The sequence below is a fragment of the Vidua macroura genome, chromosome 8, assembly GCF_024509145.1.
Source record: "Vidua macroura isolate BioBank_ID:100142 chromosome 8, ASM2450914v1, whole genome shotgun sequence".
In the NCBI taxonomy this organism is placed as follows: domain Eukaryota; kingdom Metazoa; phylum Chordata; class Aves; order Passeriformes; family Viduidae; genus Vidua; species Vidua macroura.
Genome location: NC_071578.1, coordinates 18,859,645 through 18,882,471, shown reverse-complemented (window position 1 = coordinate 18,882,471; position 22,827 = coordinate 18,859,645). Strand labels below are relative to the sequence as shown.

The 22,827-nt window shown below is 44.6% G+C and overlaps 1 protein-coding gene across 2 annotated transcripts; it reads left to right on the top strand.

Moving 5' to 3' along the window:
- Positions 1-3,726: 3,726 nt before the first annotated feature.
- Positions 3,727-22,483, top strand: LOC128810470 (broad substrate specificity ATP-binding cassette transporter ABCG2-like). Of its 2 annotated transcripts, XM_053983315.1 has the most exons (16): positions 3,727-3,810; positions 5,318-5,592; positions 6,151-6,210; positions 7,478-7,592; positions 9,828-9,980; positions 10,690-10,847; positions 11,884-12,035; positions 13,555-13,671; positions 14,490-14,755; positions 15,307-15,389; positions 15,759-15,848; positions 17,281-17,405; positions 17,759-17,913; positions 19,351-19,440; positions 20,592-20,704; positions 21,589-22,483. In XM_053983315.1, the coding sequence occupies exons 2-16, from the start codon at positions 5,318-5,320 to the stop codon at positions 21,734-21,736; spliced, it is 2,100 nt and encodes a 699-aa protein (XP_053839290.1). In that variant the 5' UTR covers positions 3,727-3,810; the 3' UTR covers positions 21,737-22,483. The 2 variants fall into 2 exon arrangements, with proteins under 2 accessions (XP_053839290.1, XP_053839291.1); XM_053983316.1 differs by lacking the exons at positions 17,281-17,405; positions 21,589-22,483 and having other exon boundaries at positions 20,592-20,698.
- The last annotated feature ends 344 nt before the right edge of the window (positions 22,484-22,827 follow it).

The following is a 22,827-nucleotide window of genomic DNA, read 5'->3' as shown; positions in this document are numbered from 1 at the left end:
TATAAATGTGATTTTCCTGCAGTCTGCATCAGAGTAGGGGACAACTGAGATTTCTGAGCCTTTGCATTTTTTCTTTCACCCTCTGCCCTGTGTCGTGGCACAGTAGTGCTCTGTCAAGGTTGTATAGCACTGGTGGGCCACTAGGAAGGCACAAAAGAAGGGAAGTTATGGATGAGACAGAGCTACTTTCCTATGTCTCCTCCAGAATGCAAGCTGTTTGCTATAATGGTATCTCACACTCTTACAGTTGTGTATGGTCCCTTGGGTGCAACTCTGCAACTCTGGGTGTACAGCACCTACTGCAAAAAAAAAGTCTGAATGTGTTCAGGGCTGTCACAACAAATCCTAATGGCAGCAGCTCAGGCCTTGGGAGTGGATAAAAGTTAAACAGTTTTCAGGAATGTCTCATAGGGCAGCCTGGACTTTGCTCCTGAGGAAGGAGGTGAAATGCCTACGTAACAATGTGTATGTCAACATTCATGTCTAGCAAGGGAACTGACCTCTGCAGAGCTGAGTTGGGACAGATAAAACACACTTTAATCCTGTTAGCCTCCTGCAGGCACTGAGGCCCTCAGAAGGGAAGCAGAAGGATGGAGTGCCCATTCCTGACTCACAAATAGCAAGACAAACTGTACTTGAAGGAGTCCTGCGCAGGAGCTTGGGTTGAGTGTGGGAGAAAATTGTACTGGGGATTGTGTGTTGTGGCCTCAGTGCTTGGTGCACTTCTTGGTCTGAAGTCCTAGGCCTTGTCCTAAAGGCTTGAGAATACTATAGGGGCAGTCACGACTGGTGTCTCTCCCAGACCTGCTTGGCTAGAGAGGACATGGGAGCTTTCTTTCTCCTGAGCAGGCTCCTGAACACATTACTAACAGCAGCGAGTAGGAGCGATAAAAATCTCAGCACATTTATGATGTCATCTTTTTAAGTGCTGAAGAATTGTCATGGTGGTTTAGATGCACTAGGCACTTTATCTATGACATCCTTGGCTGATTACTTGCTTTACCAGATAATACTTAATTCTGTTGGTCCTATTATTCATGATTTTCGTCAGAATGAAGCCCATGATATCTCAGCGTAGTGTATTAATTAAATACTGATTTCCTTTACTTTTAGGTTTACTTGAACCCTTTCTTATCTTTAACCAATTAAGGATTTAGTGCTACTATGAATTCAGATAATGGACTAAATGATTAACAAAACTTGACAGAGTCAGATTTCTTCTACATAATCTGCAAGTCTTGCAAAAGTCAACTTCCCCAAGGCAAGCAGCACTTTAACCAAGTAAGGGAGGCCAGCCAGCACTAGCTTTGACATGATGAGCAATCAGGGTGGGAAAAGCACAATGAGTTTTTTTGTGCCTAGAGTGCTAAATTTGTAGATGCACTAGATTCAGTACATGTGTACACATCTGTACAGGGTGTATCTTTTGGAGTAGTTTACTGGAGCTTCTGGAAAAGAAGAGCCCAGAAAGTATCACTCAAGCACCACATCTGGTATCTTCTGCATTGATCTCAGAGGTGCTTTTATACAGTGAGCATTGGGATCTGCTTATTGATGCATTCCGTAGAGAAGGCAATAGTACTAATCACCGTACATTTCCTCCTGGACATATTTCTTATGCACGCTCTTGCTGGTTCCAGTCCCTGAAATATTCTATAAGCCTACAGAGTGGTGAGCAAGAGAAAAGTACAGTAACATCAGGCTGTCATCAGGCTTGTTGTATTTGTCTTAAATAACTACAGCCCTGGCCACTGTTTTCTATCCCTGTAGTGGCAGATACCTCCCTCAGCAACAGTATGAGCTAGATTAAGTGGATTAGTAACATAATACAGGTCATTGAAAAATACTCCTAATTGGGGTGGGAGATGAAATAGGGTCTCCTTGAAGAAGCCTCGAAGACTGCTGCTTGAAGAATGGGCTAGAGAAAAGCCAGAGCCTCCAGCCAGATCCTGTATTTGGCAGATGTAGTTCCTCCCAGTATCCTCTGGGGTCTCTGCTTATTTCTTAGTCGTTGGGATGAGCTTAGGCACAGGGGACAGAGAAGTGGATTTTCCATTCCATGAAGTGTGGGAGGAGCAGTAGTGTTTCCCAAAATGACCAGCATGAAGGCACCTACCACCTTTGTCTGAGGAGCAGATGTACAACTGAAGCCATCAAGAATAACCTGAGCTTTTTAATTGTGCTCCTTGAGTGAGCTGTTTGCCTGCACCACTGTGCAGGCACTATGTGGAGCAGCAAGTTCATGACTCAGAAAATGCTCACCTTTGTTCCCAAGCACACAGGCTCTGTTTGTCACACTGTTCCAGGCACATGACAAGAGAAGATTGCCTCTGCAGCTTGTTGAGGGGTAGTGAGTATTTGGGATTGAAATATTTTTGGAGACAGAGATGTGCATGTTTGGTGAAACACTAGGGCAAAAGTCTTCAATGTAGGCAGATTTTCCCCAAAAGAGGAAGTTAAATCACATAGGAAATATGAACTCAAGTCCACTTCTGACCCATAGAGTGACTGAAGATAGCATTCAGCAAGCCGATGGCAAAACCTGCTCTTCTGAGAGATCTCTAGGGCTATTTCAACACCCCCATAAACCCACCTGCTGACCCCTGTCAGGCCTGCAGAGCAATGCAGCTTCACAGGATGTGGGTGTCTTCTGCCTAATGCATCAATGGCATGGAGTGTATCAACATACCAAGAGGAGGCAGGTGTTGGAAAAGGGAGAGGTGAGCCTATGGAGTTTTCATTATTATTGTTGATTTGATAGATAGAGGTATATTTTACCCTAGCTGAGCCTTAAATTCATCTATCAAAAGGTGTTGTTAGAGAAAAACCAATGCTCTACAGCGCTGCAGAGGGCAGTCAAACCAGAGGCAATTAATATGATGACTTTTGCCATAAATCGTATTTATAAATCATAAAATTGGGCTTTTCCTGCATTCACAATATCAAGGAACTTGGGGAGACAGAGCTTATTTATAAAGATGATGTGCTTGAGAATGGGAAGACAAGAAGGCTTGACCCCAAACTGAAGGAAATCCAATATTCCTGATTTCACCCGTTCTCCTAGCTGGGAACACATGGCAGCACTGAGAGGCAACCTGATGGACAACGGCCCAGCAGGCTGTCCTGACCCCCTCTGGGCCCACCAAGGAGCACACTGCCACGGATGGGGTGAGATCGGAGTGGCAGTGTCACCCTGGGAAGGGCTGCTAGGGCGGCCAATGGCCCCAGCTGACCCGGCCGGACTGGCCCCATGCCCCGGGGGTGATGACCCGTCCAGGAGGCGGGAGGGCAGGAGGGAGAGTGGGCGCTGCCTACCGCTGCCCGTCGGTCCCTCCCGTGCCGGGGTGCGCAGGGGCCGCGTGCATTTCACGGCGCTCCTCGTGTCCGCCGCCCGCTGCGCGCCTCGGGGGCTCCCAGGCGCGAACACCGCGGCTTTGCCCCGCTGCTCTCCCCGCCCCGGGAAGGCGGGCTGACGGCGCCGGCAACCCGCGGCACCCCGCGGCACCCCGGCTCACGGGGGCCGCTCCGCGCCGCCGCCCCGGGCCCAGCGCTGCCGCCGGGGGCAGCGCTCCCGCAGCGCGGCCCTCACACGGCCGGGCTCGGCCCCGCGCGGCGCCGGCACCGCCCCGGGGGTCGCGCCGCCCGCGGAGCGGGGCTCCATCACCGCCGCCTTCGCCCGCCACCGGCGGGGTTTGCGTGCCACCGCCGGCACTCCCCGCCGCCGCTTTATGTAACCCGCCGCTCGGACCCGCTTATAAAACACCGCCAAGGCAGAGCCGCCGCCACTCCGAGCGCCGCGGCAGCCGCGAGGTAACGGCGCGGGCCGGGCCGGGGCCGGGGCGGGGGCGGCCGAGCAGCGCTCTGGCGGGGCCGGGGCAGGAGAGCGGAGCGCGCTCGGCCGGGTCGGGTCGTGGCTCCGGTTTAGTGGCGAAACCGGCCTGCGGGACGTGGGTGGGAGACAGAGGGGCACTGCCGTGAGGTGCTGCTGCAGCCCGAGCCTACCTGTAGCCTCTGCTAGGCTTTTCTCGTTCTTATGCTGTCCGTGCACACACCCCTTTACCAGTGCTAATCGGTCGCTTTACAAAAACCTGCATAAAAGGGTGTACGGTGAACTAAACCACAGAACCTAGCCTGGACAGGTACAAGAAAAATGTTCAAAAGTCTAACAAGGTCTTTGTCCCTAGTGTCACTATCATCCTGTTGGTTTTTTTTTTCTCATCATCTGTTGTGCAACCTTTCAAGTGTATAAGCCATCTCTTGCTGATGTAACCAGCATATCCTGTGTAGTTTCCCATAAGCAAGTCTTTCCCAGGGGTGACTAGCCTTAGAGTTCAGTATGGGTTCAAACTAAACAACCCTTCCTTTGCCTCTGATTTTTGTTTTACTTATACAGGGAAAAACATATGCAACTTGTTGAGCTTTCAGTGATAGGAAGAGGCAGAGAGGAAAGGACAATTCCTGTTTCTTTAAACCTGGCTTTTGTAGCCCCAGTTTCCTAATAGGGTGACCATCTCTCTCTCTGTGAGATCTCCTACTACTATAGTGGTGGTCTAACTAGTTATCACCCTCTCAGTGCTGTGAGGAAAGAAGTGCAGATGGTGGGAAAGGGGTAGTTGGTGGGATACTTCTACCTTCACACAAAATTTGAGGAGCTAGCAATGGATGTGTTCGCGGAGATCTTTCTCCTTGCTCTTTTAACCTGATGAGCACCTTGGCTTTCCCCAGCATCACAGTAATTTTTAGCATGCGTAATTGTTATTTTAATCACATTGAGATCTCTGAAACAGACTTGTGCAGCAAACAAGGTGCATGTGACTGGCCTTCATTTTCATAAACACAAACATTTTTCTTGCTGTGGTTCTTTATATGGACTTATTAATAGGCTTTCTGTGCTGGCTTTGTTGGGGAGTATGGGGATAAGCATGTTATGACTGAAGAAGGTGAGCTTAAGTCTCTTCAAGTGGTAACAGCTTCCATTAGTAGTACTGACTGTGTTGCCAAAGATGGTGACCATCATAGGTAGGCTTGTTTTTGCCTCATTAGATGCTCTTTGAGCAAGCATTATTTACTTCAAGACCATACTTATTGTCCTTAAAGGTTAATGTTAACTTAAGGTTAGTTCTAAATCTGCGGGTTTCTGTGCCTTTGGGGTCTGACTACTGGATGTCTTCCGGTGCGCATGTCCATCCTTTGGAAACTTGGCATGTGTACCGATTGGTGTGGTGTGCATGAATTTGCTCTTCCAAGACACTTTCTGGAGAAATCTTTGTTCACGTGTCTCCTTCCCTGCGTGTTTCTGTGCCCTTCGTCTCAAAAGATGGGAACTGCTCAAAACAACAGCGACCTCCATGCAGTGGAGCTTGGCCTGTGTAACAAGAACATGATGTCAGACACATTTGATCACAGCATTATTTCTGTTGGAGAAGAGGAAGGAGCAGGTAATTTCCAACGTTCTGTTCCAACACAAGAGTCCCTCCGATCTCCTCGTGGCTCCGTTGTGAGTTTCCATAACATCCAGTACTCCGTTAAGCAGTCCAGTGGATTCCTTTGTAAACGGAAAATCGTGGAAAAGAGGATCCTTCATAACGTTAAGTAAGTGTTTGCTTAAATGAAATACAAGAGGGTAGGAATTAATCTGCTGCTGTGAACCAGTGACCTCGTATCACCTTCCAGATCCAGCTGTGCTGGTACAGAAATGACTGCCTTCCTGCCAGTCAGCAGTTCATGTAAGCACTTTGATTTGCTTTCAGGCAAAATAGCTGGGATATAGCTGAAGCAGTTTAGGGCCAAACTTGTGTGAACTCTTCTGCCACAAGATCTGAGGGTTTCCTTAACTATGGTTCAAGGTGCAGTCAGAGGAAATGAGCAACAGAGAGCAATTGTTGCTTCTTTTCAAGACCCTGCTGAGCAGGGAAGACACTTAATTTCTGTCTTATGTAGATTGCTTTTTATGTCCAGTTCTGATTCTGTTCTGAATGGCAGTCTGCGATAGAAAGGAAAAATGCTTATAGATTTCAGATTTAAGAATTTTTTAATATCTGAGGTTTTTCTTTCAATAGTCTTTTGTTCACATCTCATATCTACTAAAATCTGCATATGGGTGGTCCTTGTAAATGTCCTTATTTGCTAACAACTCTTTCCTTCTTCCAGTGGCATTATGAAACCTGGCTTGAATGCTATCCTGGGGCCAACAGGGAGTGGGAAATCTTCGTGAGTACCTTCTGCTCCTTTAAATGGACAATCAGTTGTTCAGGGTATATTTGGGATTCTGAGGGTTAGGGGAGATGTGAGGTATCTGCACGCTTAGACCTGTGCATGCCTTTGAGAAATCTGGTGATGCAGCTTGACCTCCTGCCCCTCTGTCAGCTTTGCTGAAGTTCTTGCACTGTGACTGTGTCACACCCCTCATCTGCTCCAGTTGGTGCTCTGTATTACTGCAGTTATCTTTGGTGGTGGCCTGACTTAAGATACGAGGCAGAACTGGAGCTCAGATCTAGGCTCTGTTCTGACTGATAATGGGGTGGGGATGGGGTACAAGCTCCTCTGGGGCATGGAAGATGTCACTCCCTCTGAACTTTCTGCAACAAGTCTTCCTTGAAGCTGCTAGGCCAGACCCTTCTGTGACAACTGACAGTAATATGGTGTAATGCAGTCTGTAGGATGCTCTGGATCCTTAGCCCAACTTGGCTGTGGCCTGCTTGTGGGGGTGCACACATTCTTGAGTTGTTTGGATGAAGGCACAGAGAAATTCCATGTAGACTATTTCCATCCAATGCTAATGCAGTTTCTCTCCTGTGGTAAGAGAACTCTTTCTCTGACTTTAACAATGTCAGACACTCGGAAATATGAGCAGGGTTCACACTGGTCTGTCTTTGTGGTGACCATTGATCTTCTTTTCTAAGGAGACTGCTGGTTAATCAGGATGCTTTCAAGAGCAGCATTTCATCAGGGCAGTTTACTTATCTGGCGGACAGGCTGGCCTCTGCATTGGCAGAGAAGAGGAGAATCCAGTGATACCTTAAAAAAAATACTTTCTAGAATTAATCTTAACTCTTGTCTTGTTTACACCCATATGGATTAATTTCCTTGAGATAAGAGGAGTTAGTTCAGTGCTCCCCTGGCTGGAGAGCAGCCTGCAACGACTCAGCAGGGTGCTCTTGTCTCTGTGCATTTGAAATTATATGTAAATACACAGACCAAGTTTATGTCTGTAGGGGGTTGACTGTTGTGAATTGTGAGCATCTGTACACTGCCATACTGCTGTGGCACACCGTGTGCTGGAAAAACCCTGCATGTACACCAGACTTTCTGTACAAAGAGCTAAAGCTTGCAGAGTAGGAGAAGCCCCTTCCTGTGCCCTCTTGTTTGCAGCACACTCTGAGCAGGCTGTAACTCAGTCCTGGCTGGTGGTACTTAACCAGTCAAGGGTAAAAGCAGCAGTTATTGCAAAAACCTAATGCCTCGTGTTTGTCTGAAGTCTCCTAGATGTGCTGGCTGCCAGAAAGGACCCAGCAGGTCTGTCTGGAGAAGTGCTTATAGATGGCATCCCACAACCTCCAAATTTCAAGTGCATCTCAGGATATGTGGTGCAGGTGAGTAACTGCCTTCCTGGAGGCCTAGGAGACCTTGGGATAGAAGATCATATAAGATGAGGAAGCATCAACGACTAGTTTAGGTAATTTTCTGTGATCGCTACAGAGCCTAATTTGATAACTCAGCTGTTACAGTTTTTAGTTTTAATCTGGAATATGGAATACAATAAGATCAAACTGTTACTCCAGCCTAGTCAAGAACAGAGGTGTGTCTTCCCACAGCCACATGGATGCCGAAATTGCTGGACTGCTGTGACTTGGCCTTTGGGCTCTGCCCTGAAGTGCTTTTAAAAAAGGGAGAAAAAAAACCATGACACCCAAAATCTCTTGTTGTTAAACTCAGAAGCTGTTCTAGCTGGCAGAAGTACCTTCAAACTATCAGACAATAATTCTAGGAAATAAATAGATCCCTGCTGTTCTTCCTCTGATTCTAGCTGGCTGTGACAGAGGTTCATTCCACTCGGAGACAGGAAAAACCAGCTGAATCTGCGGAAGTGGGTGGAGGCCTGGACCAATAATAGACCCTCAAAGCCCTGGGGAGCTTGGGGAGAAGGGGATTCTTGGCAGTCGTATGAGCAGCCAAATCTGGAAACCATTCAGGGTTCTGACTGCAGGCAGATGTGACACAGGCAGCTGAGAGCTGCCAGCTGGGGGGCTCTGCAGGATCCATGGGATGAGACTGGTTCTAAATCTTGATCCTGTAGGTCAGAGATCCCCAAATCCTCAGTGGCCGATGAAAAGCCAGTAAGTTTTTCACAAGTGGTCCCAGTTTGAGACATTTGTCTCTCAAATGTCCAAAGCAACCAAACATAACTTTAAAATGATAAGCAACTTGGTGAAATGATAAATGGTCTCTACCCCTTCCCACCCCATGCAGTACTCCCTGGATTAATAAAGATGAACCAAAAACTACGAACACTGAAGACCTAAATACATAATTATAGGATCATTTTTATGCAGATAAGCATACAGCATGCTAAGTCATTTGTTATCCCTATAAAACTGCTCATGGTCTCTGCTTTCATGCTGTGAGAGTGAAGGTGTCATGCCACTATTGGTTATGTTTGGTATTAAGCTTAAATTCACAGTTTAGTTTGCAGTGTAGTGACCCAACAGTTCTATTGGCGGATTTGAGAGTGGAGAATGGGAGGCTGGGGTCAGAAGCTGAGGGCTTGTGGGAAGGGAAGGCTTGGAATGCCCAAACCATGTTTGGCAGCAAAGCAGCACATTCTTGTCTTCCTCTGTTAACTCCAGTGCCAAACATGGTTGACTGGTATATCATGTGTGCTAGTGATGCACTACATCTGACGTGGGCAGAGTCCCAAAGCAGGCAAGAATCTGCTGTCCTGCAGCTTAGGGGATGTCTTCCAAAGCTGGCTGATGGAACAGGCATGTTTCTTAGCAGCTACCCATTGCTGCAGCCCTTTTCTCATCATATGGTAGGATACAGAATTGGTACAAATACCAAAGTGGGGGTGATGGAGCTCTGAATGGATCTGATGACAAATCTCTTATTTGGTTCGTGGTTGTTGCAGGTTGCTGTAGGCTGCCCAGGTCTGTCAGCTGGATAGATTTGATTCTTCCTCAAAGTGTACATGACTGTTGAAGCTTTTGTAACCCTTAGAATAAAGTCTGAGGTCCAAGAGTTGTACATAGCTGAGACATGCAGGACCATCCTGGTGCAATACGCTTGCTTCTCTGAGAATCTGCTGCCAGTGAGGAGCTGGGGAAAGCTCCTTGTTGGCAGCTGAACTCAGCAAGTGCTCTGGACCACAACGAGGTGTGGCTTGTAACTGGGAACAGAGCTGAGCTGGCCAAGGTGGTTCCCTGAGTGTCTCTACCTTGAACACTGAGCACTAGCAACGTCCTTTGGCTCCAGCTGGACTGACAGAAGTTTAGCTCTACAAAATCACTACCTGCTCTGCTTCACTTTAGTTAGTAAGAAAAATACACATGCAGTACACAGTGGCACTGTCTGCACTTGAACTACTCAGCCTGAAACCAGGCTGAGGGGGTGCTTGGTGTAAGCTGTGGAGCCTGCAGAGCTACAGTCTCCCCTTGACTGCTACTGAAGGACTTTGAATTTCATGTCATGTAAAATTTGAAGTAGGAGTTGTCCTTCAGTCTGGGTTGCACTGTGGTATGCAAACAGCTTGTCCAATAACTGCCGCTAAGGGACTCCTGTGCCCACTCAGCAGCTGAGGAGTCTTTCCAACTGTCCATTTGTACTTTCAGGATGACGTTGTTATGGGCACAATGACGGTGAGGGAGAACCTGCAATTCTCTGCTGCGCTGCGACTCCCCAGCTCCATCAGCATTAAAGAGAAGGAAGAGCGAGTCACCCAGATAATCAATGAGCTGGGATTAAGCAAAGTGGCTGATGCTAAGGTGAGCAGGAAGAACACCTTTCTCAGAAATCCTACTACCTCTGGAAATTGAACGACTTGTCTCTGGGCAGTATGGTGTATGTAGTGCAGTTACAGGAAGCCAGACAGGAACCTGACTAAACCATATTGCAGGCAAGAAATCAGTCTCCAGCTCAGGAGGGAGCTTGGAGAGAGGTATTTGTATTTGCTACTAAAAGGGGAGGATTTTGGATCATGTCCAGCACGTTGTATAAATTCAGAAGGGAAAGAGTAGCTTAGTCATTGCATCTTGGAAAGTTGTTCAGTCACTTCCTGGCTTTGTAGAACAAGACAAGAAAATTGTTTTCTCAGTTTCTGAAAGCTCTGAGGGATGGAAAACTGCTCTTTGATGGAAAAGTTCTGTGTAGAGCTTGTATTAACAGGCAAGCTACCAAACAAAAGCATCTCTGCGCACCAGTGCCTCCTCTGAATGCTGTGGCCCCACTCTGTCTTTTCCTTATCAGTGTCATCCTTGTTCCCTGAAGTCATAAGGCACCTGGTACCTCTGAAAATCAGGCTTAGCATACTGCTACACAGTCCCTCACACTGAGTCAAACTCACCTGCTGTTGGTCCTAGAGTTCATTAAAGGGACTCTGAAAGTGAAAATGGTTGCTAGGTGTTGAAAGCCCACAGCTCCAGAGCGTGTACTGACTGGGTCTTGTTGCAAATATCTGATTTCTTCTGCATGCAGGTAGGAACTGAATTGATCCGGGGAGTGTCTGGAGGGGAACGGAAGAGAACCAACATTGGGATGGAGCTCATCACAGAGCCACCAGTCCTTTTTCTGGATGAACCAACAACTGGCCTTGATGCCAGCACAGCCAATGCAGTCCTCATCCTTCTGAAGAAGTAAGAATCAGTTCTTCAGTGTGTTGCAATTTGGTTGTCAACTCATCAGTAAAAAAAGGAATGTTCTTATGACTGATTAGTTCTAATGCTCCTTTAAAAAACGAAAACATAAAAACTAGACAAATATAATCAGAAGTAGTGGTAAATTGTTTGGGTCTCTTCCAAAGCCTTTTTAAGCTTATGAGAATCTTTCCACAGCAAGCATTGGATTGGAGCCCAAAAAGCAGATGTAGCTTGGATAGCTTCCCTTTGCCACAACAAAGGGTGGACTGGGAGGTCAGGCCTTGTAATCATAATTTCTTGGCCTTCCATCTGAGTCTATTACCCAACAACAGTCTTGAACTCTGATAATAACTTCACCTGCAAATTTACCCTGAGTGTCCTTTGTTTTGGAGATGAGGTGTTTTCTGACAATTAGAACAAAGTTACATTCAAGGAGGACGAAAGAGGCTTATTTAATGAGAATTACTTTCTAATCCTGCTTCTGGGTTTGTGGCATGTTGTCTGGTTTTGCGTGTGGGGGTTGCTTTGGTCTGGGTTTTGTGGATATAGGTCTTTGATCATCAAGGGTCCTTATTGGGCATCAGTGCTAAAGGCTTGAAAGAGCATCTGACAAACTTCAAAGTAAATCTTCAGCAGAAGAGCTAAGAGAAATCTCAGCTGGCCAGACTTCCACAGCCTGATAAGTACCACCTGGTACTGCCATTGAGCCCAGTAGGACTGTTCCAGTTAGTCAGGTTGACATCTGGTATAAAAAACACATAAGGAGGGTTTATACACAGCTGTGGTCTCAGGCTTTGCTAGCTACAGACAATAGCATACTTTGGCTACCTGGGCTGCAGTGATGGTCTCCTATAATGATGGGTGCTGTCTTGCAGGCAGCATCTGATACAGTGACAGAGAAGGGAGAGAAGGTTTTTCTGGGTCAAGACCCTGAGAAGTTGCCAAGTATTTGTCTTGGATTTTTATATTTGGGGTTTGCCTTCCTGAAATTCAAAGTGTGGTGTACTTAAGAGATGTTTTGTTTCTATGTCAGGCTCTCAAGAAGAGGGAGAACCATCATATTTTCCATCCATCAGCCCCGTTATTCCATATTCAAGCTGTTTGACAGTCTGACATTACTGGCTTCAGGAAAGGTGCTGTACCATGGTCCTGCAAAACATGCCCTGGAGTACTTCAGTTCTATTGGTAAGTCTTCCATGCCAAGAGCAAAAGCAACTGGCTCATGAATTAAACCTGTGTGTAGATTCTTGCCCTAGCATGGGATAACAGGCCCATGCTTTTCTATCACTAGGATGTTAGAGAGTGTACACATACAGTCTAAGCAGTGTTATGTTAGAACAGGAAAAAGACAGAAAGAGTAACATAAAAATTTTCAGACAAGAGAGTATGGCTCTCTCTTGCCTTTGTTTTGCCTTGCATGAGGACAAAAACCAAGAATCATCTGGATATGTTTAAGCATGATGTCCAACAGACAAGATAATGCTTGTAGTTGTGTGGATATTCTCAGCTCAGTCAGAGAGAAAGAGAAAGGTTTTCTAACCAGGCAAGAGCCTGGGAAACAGTTGGGAAAGAATGTAAATAATTCTCTAATCTATCTTGTTATTGACGTTGTTTATAGATATGTTCTGCCATTGTGCATCATTCACTGCACACCAATGCTGTGACATGTTTCTACTCTAAGACCAATGAAATCAGTCTTCTCGATGTCCTCTATATATAAAGCGGTATATTTGAAATAAATCAGAGCTCATTTTCTTTGCCTTCTGATCTGGAGTTCTCTGTTCCCGTCCTGCTCGACAGTGACATAGTTGTACAAGGCCTCAGTGACAGATCCAGTGGTTTTTAAACCACAGCCTGCAGATTGGCAGCAATCTGTACAGATTGATCCAAAAATATGCTCTAGACTGAATGCAGGTGGGCAACCAAGAGGACAGAATTAGGATGTGTCTTAAGATGGGTTAATAGTTGCACTGTTGGTTGCTGCCCTCTCTTCAAGTAAGCAGGGTGAGGGTGTCTGACTATAATGATCAGAGAATGTGGAGTGAACTTCCAATCTTTAGATGCAACTGTGGACACATAAGTTTTCCCTGGCTTTAACGGAGGTGCTTTAATCAGTGTCAGTACTTCTGCTCCTCCTCTTAGTAGCCCACTTCCTTTCTCTCAGGGAAGGTGTAGAAGTGTCTTTGGGTTTGTTTGTTTTTAATTTCCTCCTTTTCCCATACTTAGAACTGTATTATAAGAAGCTGCTCTTGGACAGCCCTACCTCATCCTTGTGACCAAGGAAACACCAATAAGAGTTGAGCCTCTGGAAGAAATATCTGAGGCTATAGAGCAAGACATCCAGGAACCTCTGCTGAGGAACTGTGTGTCTTTCAGAGTGGAATGTGGTTGAACAGCACTGGGAAGGAGGCAAGAGTTGTCCATACTGAGCTGTAGTAGAAGCAAGTTAGAGATTCCTCCTCACCTGAAATCAGTGAATAAGCAGCTGTGAAGGTCTTTAGATACCCCGGATTCACCATCTCCTAAATCCTGTCCATCTACTGCTGTAAAGTAACACTTAGGAAAAGCAGTGAAGTTTTCTGGTAATGGGATTATGAAAAAGTGATACAGGAACTTGACCTTCAGGGGTGTGCCCTGTGCAATGCAAACATGTTGCATGTGTGATTTTGGTTTGGTTTGTTCTGTTTTTTTTTTTTTTTTAAAGGATATGAATGTGAACCCTTCAATAATCCAGCTGACTTCTTCCTTGATGTCATAAATGGTGATTCAACTGCTGTGGCAGCAAGCAAGGAAGATCACAGACCCGTGGACACAGGAAAAGGTAAATTGCGAAGGGAAATTGTATGTGGTGATGGCAAGCTTTTATTCTCTGTGTCTCCTTGACTCTAAGGGCACTTTGTTGTCTTTTCATTGTTCCTACTAATAGATATACTTTGTTTTGGGCTTCTTTAAAGAGATCAGAAATCTTTTTAAATGGATTTTTTTTCACTTTAGTAGTATAGGAGAGCAATGACAAATACCAAAAGTTTTTAAAAAAGCCTGTGAGGGATAGAATGGAAAAACTAGAACTGCTTGGTCTCAAGAGGCAGCTGACAAGTTTTCAGTCACATAAGAGGCTGCTGCAGAGAAGACTAGGTAGATAGGTTAAGGACTGTTGGATTTAAAGGAGAGTGAAAGAGATTGGAACTGTTAGAGAACAAATTCTCTGCCAGTATAGTGAGTCAAATGTTTAGAAATACTTGCTTGGGGATCATGTAGCACATCATTGACTGAAGGACTGTGAGGGAACAGATTTTGTAAAGCAGTTACTCAGCAGTTCACATCACCTAAGTGATATGAATCAGAGCAAACATTGATTTTTCCCAAATTCAGTGAAACAAAGGTTTTCTGGTGCCATGTTACAAGAATATGACCATTTTGTGCCAGAAAGAATGGGCAGATTAGCTAGGTTCAATTAAAAATGTAGGAAAAACCTCTCACTCAAGCTAGCCTCTTAAACTCAGGGCTAAGGCCTGAACAACTCAAATTCTCTGGGCATTTCTGACTTTTTCTTCAGCCTCCAGAATTGCTGAGCTTATTGATGGGCCGTATCTCAAGGTCCTAGGGAATCACAAGCCGTATCTTCTTTTTCTCACTCAGAAGTGAGCAGTGAAAATGGAGTGACAGAAGACAATGTGGATAGCAGTGTGGTAGATATGCTGCACCAGCAATATCTCAGCTCGAGCCTGTATCAGAGCACAAAGGAAGCACTGGGGAAAGTGGAGCTTGGACGGGGAAGCAAGCAGAGACTGTCCAAGCAGGAGCATGAGATCACCTATGCAAATGGATTCTTCACTCAGCTGTACTGGGTGTCCAAGCGTTCCCTGAAAAATCTCATCAGGAACCCACAGGCCTCTATTGCACAAGTAGGTAACAATTGCTAAAAGTCTCAAACTCTTGCTGCTCTGAGTCCCATCATCTGCAGTTTGTAGGACAGAACATGTTTTCAAAGGCAGCGAAACAGAAAAGTCCTGTTCCACTGCCATGTAAGTGGAGTAAGATGCTCAGCTACCTTTATGGCCTTTGGAAAAAATCTCCAATTTAGTTTAGCATAAGAACTACTGCACTGAAGATTGGGGTTGGGGAGAAAGTGCTCCATTCTCTGGGTCACATAGGGATATTCTAGGGTGATACTAATTTTGTGCCTCACTTTAAAATTTAAACTCGGTTATTCTGTAAGCATGTTTCTACTAAACTCTCCTAGCCAAAGAACGAAGTAGAAAAGGGAAGAGGATAAAATCTGAAAAACTGTCATAAGGATTTTAATTGTGTGTGTCACAGGTATACATTGCCTCACAAGAGCAAGGCTTTAGGCAGGTGTGAATCTTAAGCCCTGCATATGACTTAATAATGTTAGTTCCTAATTTTTTTACTTACCTGAAGGATTTCCTTTTACCTTTCTTCTTTCCACTTCCAGATTGCAGTGACCGTAATTCTAGCCTTGGTTGTGGGTGCTATCTTTTTTGGTGTAAAACTGGACCGAAGTGGCATTCAGAATCGGTAGGATGAAAAGCCAAAGCTTTGCTCATTTTTCTATCTGTAGCAGTAAGGTTTGAGGCACAGGGAAGGAGGGCCTTGGGATCCACTTGAAGTACAAAGGAGGGTTGGGTTCACAAGTCTCAGTGCAATGCAGCATGGAATTGCCAGGGGTCTTAAAGGGGCCACAGTTCTGTCAGGCTTGTACATAAGTACAGAGGGGATGTAAAAGGGAAGATAAAGGATACAGCTAAGATTTACAGTAGCACAATTGAATATCTCCATTCTGTGGACAGAGAAAAGCACTGACTTGATGGTATGATGATGTCTGAGGCTGCCAGTATTTGATCTGGTTGTTCCCTTACTTTTCCACTGTTCTATTTTGCCTTCTAGGGTTGGATCCTTATTTTTTGTCACTACAAACCAGTGCTTTTCCAGTGTCTCTGCAATTGAGCTATTCATCAGAGACAAGAAACTATTTGTGTAAGTAATAAGGCACTTGGACTGTCTCATACCCTGGAATGAGATGGGGCAGTATCTTACATGCTGAACAAAATTATTACCACCAAAGACTTGATTGCTCCCTTGCAACATGAGATTGTAATAGTAATGCTAAGTTATTCTGTAGAGCAGGGAGCTGAAATGCTAAGAGCTGGGGGAAAGAGGAAATGCTTTTACTTCCTTGCTGTGTGACAGCTTACTGGTTTTCCTACCCACTTTTGGTAACAGCTGGTTTTGAGGTCTGCTTGTGAATCCTGCAGACTGTGAATCCTTCTTGCCCTCTTTCTCACAAGGGATGACACACAGTCTTGCAGTGGTCCTAAAATGACAAGACTGTGCAAAAATTAAGGGAGAGTTCCTGGAAAAATTTTGCAAGGGATGCTCAGATGAAGGGGGCTGCTGTCTGGCTTACAAGAGCTCATTAATAATCAAGTAAGTGCATCTCTGTGTTTAGAGAGATGTGCTTGACTATTACATTGTTATTATAAGTGATTAATATATAATTAAATATAGTTATTTACTTATAATATTATTTATATATAATATATTTATAGTTATATATATGTGTGTATGTTTCTGTATGTATGTATACATATGTAAATGAATGTAGATACAGTATACACACATGTATACATACATATATGTTGAAAGTGTAGTTTGGAGGTGCCTCCAGCTCATGCAATAGAAGAGCAAGAGACAGATCCTATGCAATAAAACGGAAACTGGAGATGTATGCCTGGAATGCACATGTCCATGCACAGGCTGCTCAGAGCAGCTTGATATTGTCCCTAACAGCTGCTCAGGAATGAAATTCCCCAGCACTGCTGTTTCTTGCTAGTCTGCCCTGCTTGCCAGTGAAATTTACCAGCTGTGTCAATGGGGATTTAGGCACCTCACCTGTTAAAGCATCTTTTCATGAGCTCCATTAAGCAGCAAAACAATCATAATGACATTTAATTGCCCTGAACTGGAGGTGAGTTGAGGTCCCAAAGGTGTTTTCCCGTTGTTGGGTATCATTCTTTCTTCTCTGGAAGCAGCTGTATGAGTTTGCAGTGGATGAAGTTTTCCTCCAGTTTATAGAAGTCTAATGCTTCCCCATGCTCATGTATTAAGGATCTTTTTCTTTGAAAAGAGACTTAGGAGGTTTTTTATGATATTTTACTTAGCAGTCACACAGTATTTCATTCCCTTTCCTTGGTGGGCTGTCTGTTTGACTGCAGGGTCTGAGAGACAGATCAGCCCTTACTTCATAGAGTGTCAGTGATAGCACAAAGAATATAAGCAATTTGCATAGAGAGGAGTCAGTGGTAGAAAGAGCAGAAAACAAATCAGGATAAATCAAACACAACGCTCTGAGCCTGCTTCCTAGAGAACCTCTAAACCTGTACAACTCCCCTCCTTCCTGTCCTCGCAGCCATCAGTACACCAGTGGATATTACCGTGTGTCTGCCTACTTCCTGGCCTTGATGATAGGAGATCTGCTGCCCATGAGAACTACTCCAGCCATCATATTCTCATGCATCAGTTACTGGATGATTGGTAAAGAATTGATGCTTTCATTGAACCTGTTGTCTTCCAACACATTTCTGACTTAGCCAGATTCCTGTGTCCATAACATACTGCTACTTGAACCTTCAACTGATTTAAGTGCTTGGCATCATAACTTCAGAGGACTCTGGGGCAGGGGCAGAGACACCAGCAATCCAACACAGGGACCTGCCTGATGACGTCTTTTGGTAATGCTCTTTGGGCCTTTGAAGCATGCATAGTTCCTGCCAACTCCAGACTTCGTCTTTCTTCCTGATTTGCCTGTCTTGTATAGGAACCCAAGGGCACCTCTCTGGAATTCATAATGTGGTTGTTTAGACTCTTACCTTTCTGCTTTTTGACAGGATACCAAGCTGTTGCAGGGCGGTTCTTCTTCTTCATGCTGACCCTGATACTGGTGTCCTACACTGCCACAGCCATGTCCCTGGCTATCAGTGCTGGGATGGATGTGGTGGCTGTGGCCAATCTGCTCATCACCATTTGTTTTGTCCTGATGCTTGTAAGTATATTAGGGAGTGTGTGCTCCTTTGGTGGAGGGGAGGGAAGAGCTGAGACCAGCTGAGAGGACTGGGTTGAGCTTACCCTAGGCAGGCTAAAATATCCATAGTCCCGTGGCACGTCAGCCCCATGCTTGTGATTTTATTGTCACTGTAGTCAAAGATACACTTCTGCCAGCTTGTAGTCTAAGGGTTGGGTGCAGTTCAGTAGTTGTGATGCCACCAGAGCTTTCCAAACAGTGTGCCCCAAACACATGTTGCTTTTTTTTATTAAATTTGTCCTTACAGAGATTGATTTTTAAAAATCTTGCTCTTCCAGTATTAGAAATCTAAGTGATCAATGAGATCATTTAAAAGGAAAAAGCCTTGAAATAAACTTTAGATCTGTTGATTTTTTGCATTAATTTTTGCTGCCCAAGTGGCACAAAAGGCACAAACCCTCTCTTATTTTTGTAATTCAGTATTACCCTGGGGTTCAAGAAATTACTTCATACTCTTCCCCAATGATTTTTTAAGGAAGAGAACAAGAGAGAGAGAAAGGAATTTACACTACTTGGAGATAAGAGCTGTGAGTTCTTTTTCAAAGACGTGATGCTGGTGATAAAATGTCTTGACTGTGAAACCTACCAAGTTACATATTTCTTGTTAGATGATTCCTGGTCACTGTCTGTGTACATACTCTGAGCCACAGTACATCCCTTATGCTTTGATTTGCAATTTAAGCTGCTTTTGCAATAAGCCAAGTGATAGTGCACTGCTTCAACTGCTCACTGTGGGTGAGAAGTGTGCATGTGTAGTGCAGAGCAACTGATGTACATTGACGTAGGTCACAGTGTATAAGGAGTGATACATGCATGTCCTGAAAGTCAGTGGGGTAAGCACAAAATCACTTGTGATGAAGCAGAGGCTGAAGTGTCATGTTTAGCTAGGAAGACCACTTGTGATAAGAAGTAAAAGCAAATCTTTTTCCAGACGAGAGAAAGCATGGAATAAAAGATGTAGAGGGGAAGACTGAAATAATAACAGCTCGTAAGGCTCCCCATTTTTCTCATTTTTGATTCTCCACATTATCATCTCTCCACTCTCTCATCTCTTTCTCATTTCTCTCATCTTCTTTAGCCTCTGCCTAGCTCTACCATAAGACAGTCCTCCTGAATAAGAAGTTGTGACCATGCTTCTTAGCTCACATGTGGGTGTGTAGAAAACCTTTCTGCCCTCTTTGCAAGCAGTTCAGCTGAAGTACTCAGGTGTGCTGTTGGGCCAGTGGTGTGGGGGTGCTGCAAGGCTCCAACTCGTATTTGTGGGTAGAGGGATGACAGCAGTAGGAGGTCCATCAATCCCAGTGCACCTCTGCTGGGAACTGCAGCATCTGTGCAGGAGTGGTATTATTTGCAGTAAACAGAGTTTGTGACTCATTAATTTCCTCTGTTCTATTTCAGATCTTTTCTGGCCTCTTAGTGAACCTCCCTTCAGTAATGGGCTGGCTGAACTGGCTCAAGTACTTCAGCATCCCCCGATATGGCCTCACTGTGAGTAGTAGCATTGGTCTCCTCTGAGTAATGTAGCCACACTGCTGCTTCCTGGAAAGTATAAAGTATGAAGTTCTCTTAAAAGCCAGATTTGGTTTGTTTTGTTGCATGAACGTGGTAAATAAAAGAGAAAAAAACAGCCAGCCTCAAAAAGGAAGCGAAATTTAGACCTCTGCGTGAGAGCTGAAAGTCTTAGGGACTGAACAAACACTTTGTGCTACAGAATTAGTGCTGCTTGGACAGCAGCAGAGCAAGCTGTCCAGTCAGGCACTAATTCCTAGCCTGAATAGTTGATCCTTGTGGTTTAGAATAAAATCAAATATTGTACAGCCTCTCCAGACACTACTGTATGGGTGGCCAGTCTGGGGCCAATGACTTTCCAACTGGTTAAAGGATTTACTATAGGGCATGACTGTCTCAATCTTCAGCATGGCTTTCTCTGAAATGAAATTGAACTTTTATGAATAGTAAGGAACTGGGGTACCAGAAATCTAAGGGTCCAACTGCTTGAAACACTGTAAATAGAGCAGGTCACAGGTGGGAGTTGTGTTTCCATCTCCTGTTTGCATCCTTGTCAAGCCTCTTTGGAAGGAATAGTGTCCTACTTCAAGTAGCAATGACTGAAATGAATGCTGGAGCTGGTGCAGGGTGGGGGATATGTGAGACCTCATTGTTTGGGTATCACTGAGATGTTTTATCAGTGTTACTCAATGTGGAAGTGTCCTGTGAGATAGCAGTGAGTGCAGGATGCCAGTGCTGGGGAACCTTTCACCTCTTGCTTTGGCTGACTTTGCCATGCCTTCAGTGTGGTGCTGCTAGAATATCTGCATGCAGCCACATGATTTTCTGGACCAGTAGATTGATCCAGGTGAATGTGGATGAACAGGAACTTGTAGCTGGTAAGACAGAAACCCATGGCTAAGTAACTTTGAAGCCAAGGCCTGGGACACCAAACCACCCTGTGTGCAGAACTTGGAGCAGTTCCTAAGAAAGGCAGTGTCTAAGAACTTGAAAATAAAAAGGAACATGAACATATGATTGCAAGAATGATGGTATGTGTATTCTAATAATCAAGTTCCTTTGAAGTGTTTCAGTTTTAACAGGCCAAACCATGAGCTCTGCAAAAATCTTGTGTCTTCCTGTTTCCCTAGGCTCTTCAGGTGAATGAGTACAGAGATCTCTACTTCTGTGGTGAGAAGAATCCAAATGCTACAGTGTCAGTGGGAGATACAGGCAGTTGTCCCCCCAGTATTTCAGAGGAAGTGTAAGTAACTCATGGTGGTTCTGGGCCTGAATTGTTGATGATGACTTGCTTAAAAGGAAGTCTGAATGTGTCAAATTTTTATACTATTCACAGAATAACCACTTACAAGCCAGTCTCAACAACATGTCCCAAAGAAATGTATTTTAAGATTATACAGTAAAACGCCACAATTACCCAAGAGAGTGAAGTAGGGATGAAACTTTACTTGTAAAAATAGGCAGGTGAGCTAAATTAAGTTTTGTATTTGATAACCTAGCCCTGATTGATCAGTTTTCCTAAACAAATCCAGGGTCACTCAACAATGGAAATGCAGTGTGTGGACAGCTACAGAGTTGCTGGAAAGCAGTAGACCTGTGATCAGAAACATGTCTCCCCCACAGAACTTTTTAATATTATCTTCCCTGCAGATACAGAGAGAGCTGAAGTATCTCTCTTGCAGTGCTCCATTTTACTCCATTTGAAATACCCTTGGCTATTGATACCTTAAGCTGTAACAGTGCAACTATTTTGTAATTTGTACTAGAAAGATGGAAGCTGAATATTTTGCAGGGAACAGTGCTAGAGTACTGTTTCCATGGCTTTTGGACTTCCAGTGATTGTTGAGGGGAAGCTAATGCTTCTGTACTTACAGAAGTTTAAGATGGTTCTGAGGTTTCCTCATAAATGGCCAGTTATTAAGAACAATTAGGTTGCTACTGAAAAATTTTGAGAACTAGAGATCTAGATTTGTCCCTTGAGTTTTATTTGGTGATGGGTTCTCTATTTCTATCACCTGTTTTGCAGAGTTGAGGGTAGCAGGATCTTTGTGAAACAGGAATAAAAGTAATTACCTGAAGATGTGTGCCACATAGTAATATGAACTTGTGCCCTGTGCTTTTCTGCAGGTGTTCTGGTGAAGCATACCTGTGCAGCCAAGGAATTGCCCCTACCAGCTGGGCAATGTGGGAAAATATAGTGGCTCTCTTCTGCATGACTGTTATCTTCCTTATCATTGCCTATGCAAAACTCCGGTTTATGAGGAAGTTCACATAGACTCCTATGTTGCCTTGCCCTGCAGCTTCTCAAGTGTCAAAACTGCAAAGCTTGTTAGGGCCTACTGGAGATTGCCAAAATGTTTCAGCTGACTTTACTGGACTTCAGATGGGAAGCCTGTTCTCCTGTTTCTGGAGCATGATCTCCACAGGATTGTGGGTTTTAGGAAGAAATGCATTAATGTACGCTGCATAAGTGACTTTTTCCTGAGAAAATATCATTCTCATAATTCCTTAGGTACACATCAAACTTTATATCGTAAACCATTACTATTATGTGGCCAGCTTATACACAAAATATTCCATTGAACATGTGAGCTTTTCCATCACAAAGGGTGGAAGGTGATGGTGGCATTTATGCAATGACATGTTGCCCCTTGTTAGCGCCTGTCACATCTGAGGAGAGACAGAGACCATTCACAATATGTTGGAGATGCATTTGAGTTTGAAGTCAGTACAGAGACCAAGCTCTCATTACCAGGAAAGAACAGTTGTACTTGTAGTAGCTTCTTAGTGGAAGCTACTTCCAGAAATGACTTAAGCATCATTAAAAACTAAATAGCAGTGGTGTTAGACATCTCACCTAAGAAGAGAAGTATGTAATGTTGTACTGCAGAAAAAAAGAAACCAAACGTGCCCTCCCTCATGATCAGCAAGAAATATATTTACTACTTTAAAGGAGGAGAGGAAATGCCCTTTTTCTTTATTACTTTCTAAATAAAAATTTGCATACTTACTACTGGCAGAAGTTTTAAACAACAGACTCAGTTCTTAGCTGCACCATCTATATATAGTGCTACTTGGAGTGAAAAAAACCTATGTAGATATGGCTGTGGCAACTACAGCAACATGTACCACAGTCCCCACAGGACGGACTATCGTGCTGGTACTTGGCTCCTGGCCGCCTCATCAGCAGCAGAAGAGATGCTTTTGAATCGCATTAAGACCTGCAGATGTAAGCAGATCAGCTAAGCCAAAGGAAAACATCCTCAAACACAGGACTGAAGAGTTTGCCTGTGAGGGTCGGGCTGGCAGCAGCCCCGGTCCCGGGCGTGCGGTGTGAGTCCTGCCGGCGCTCTCGCAGTGAGCGGT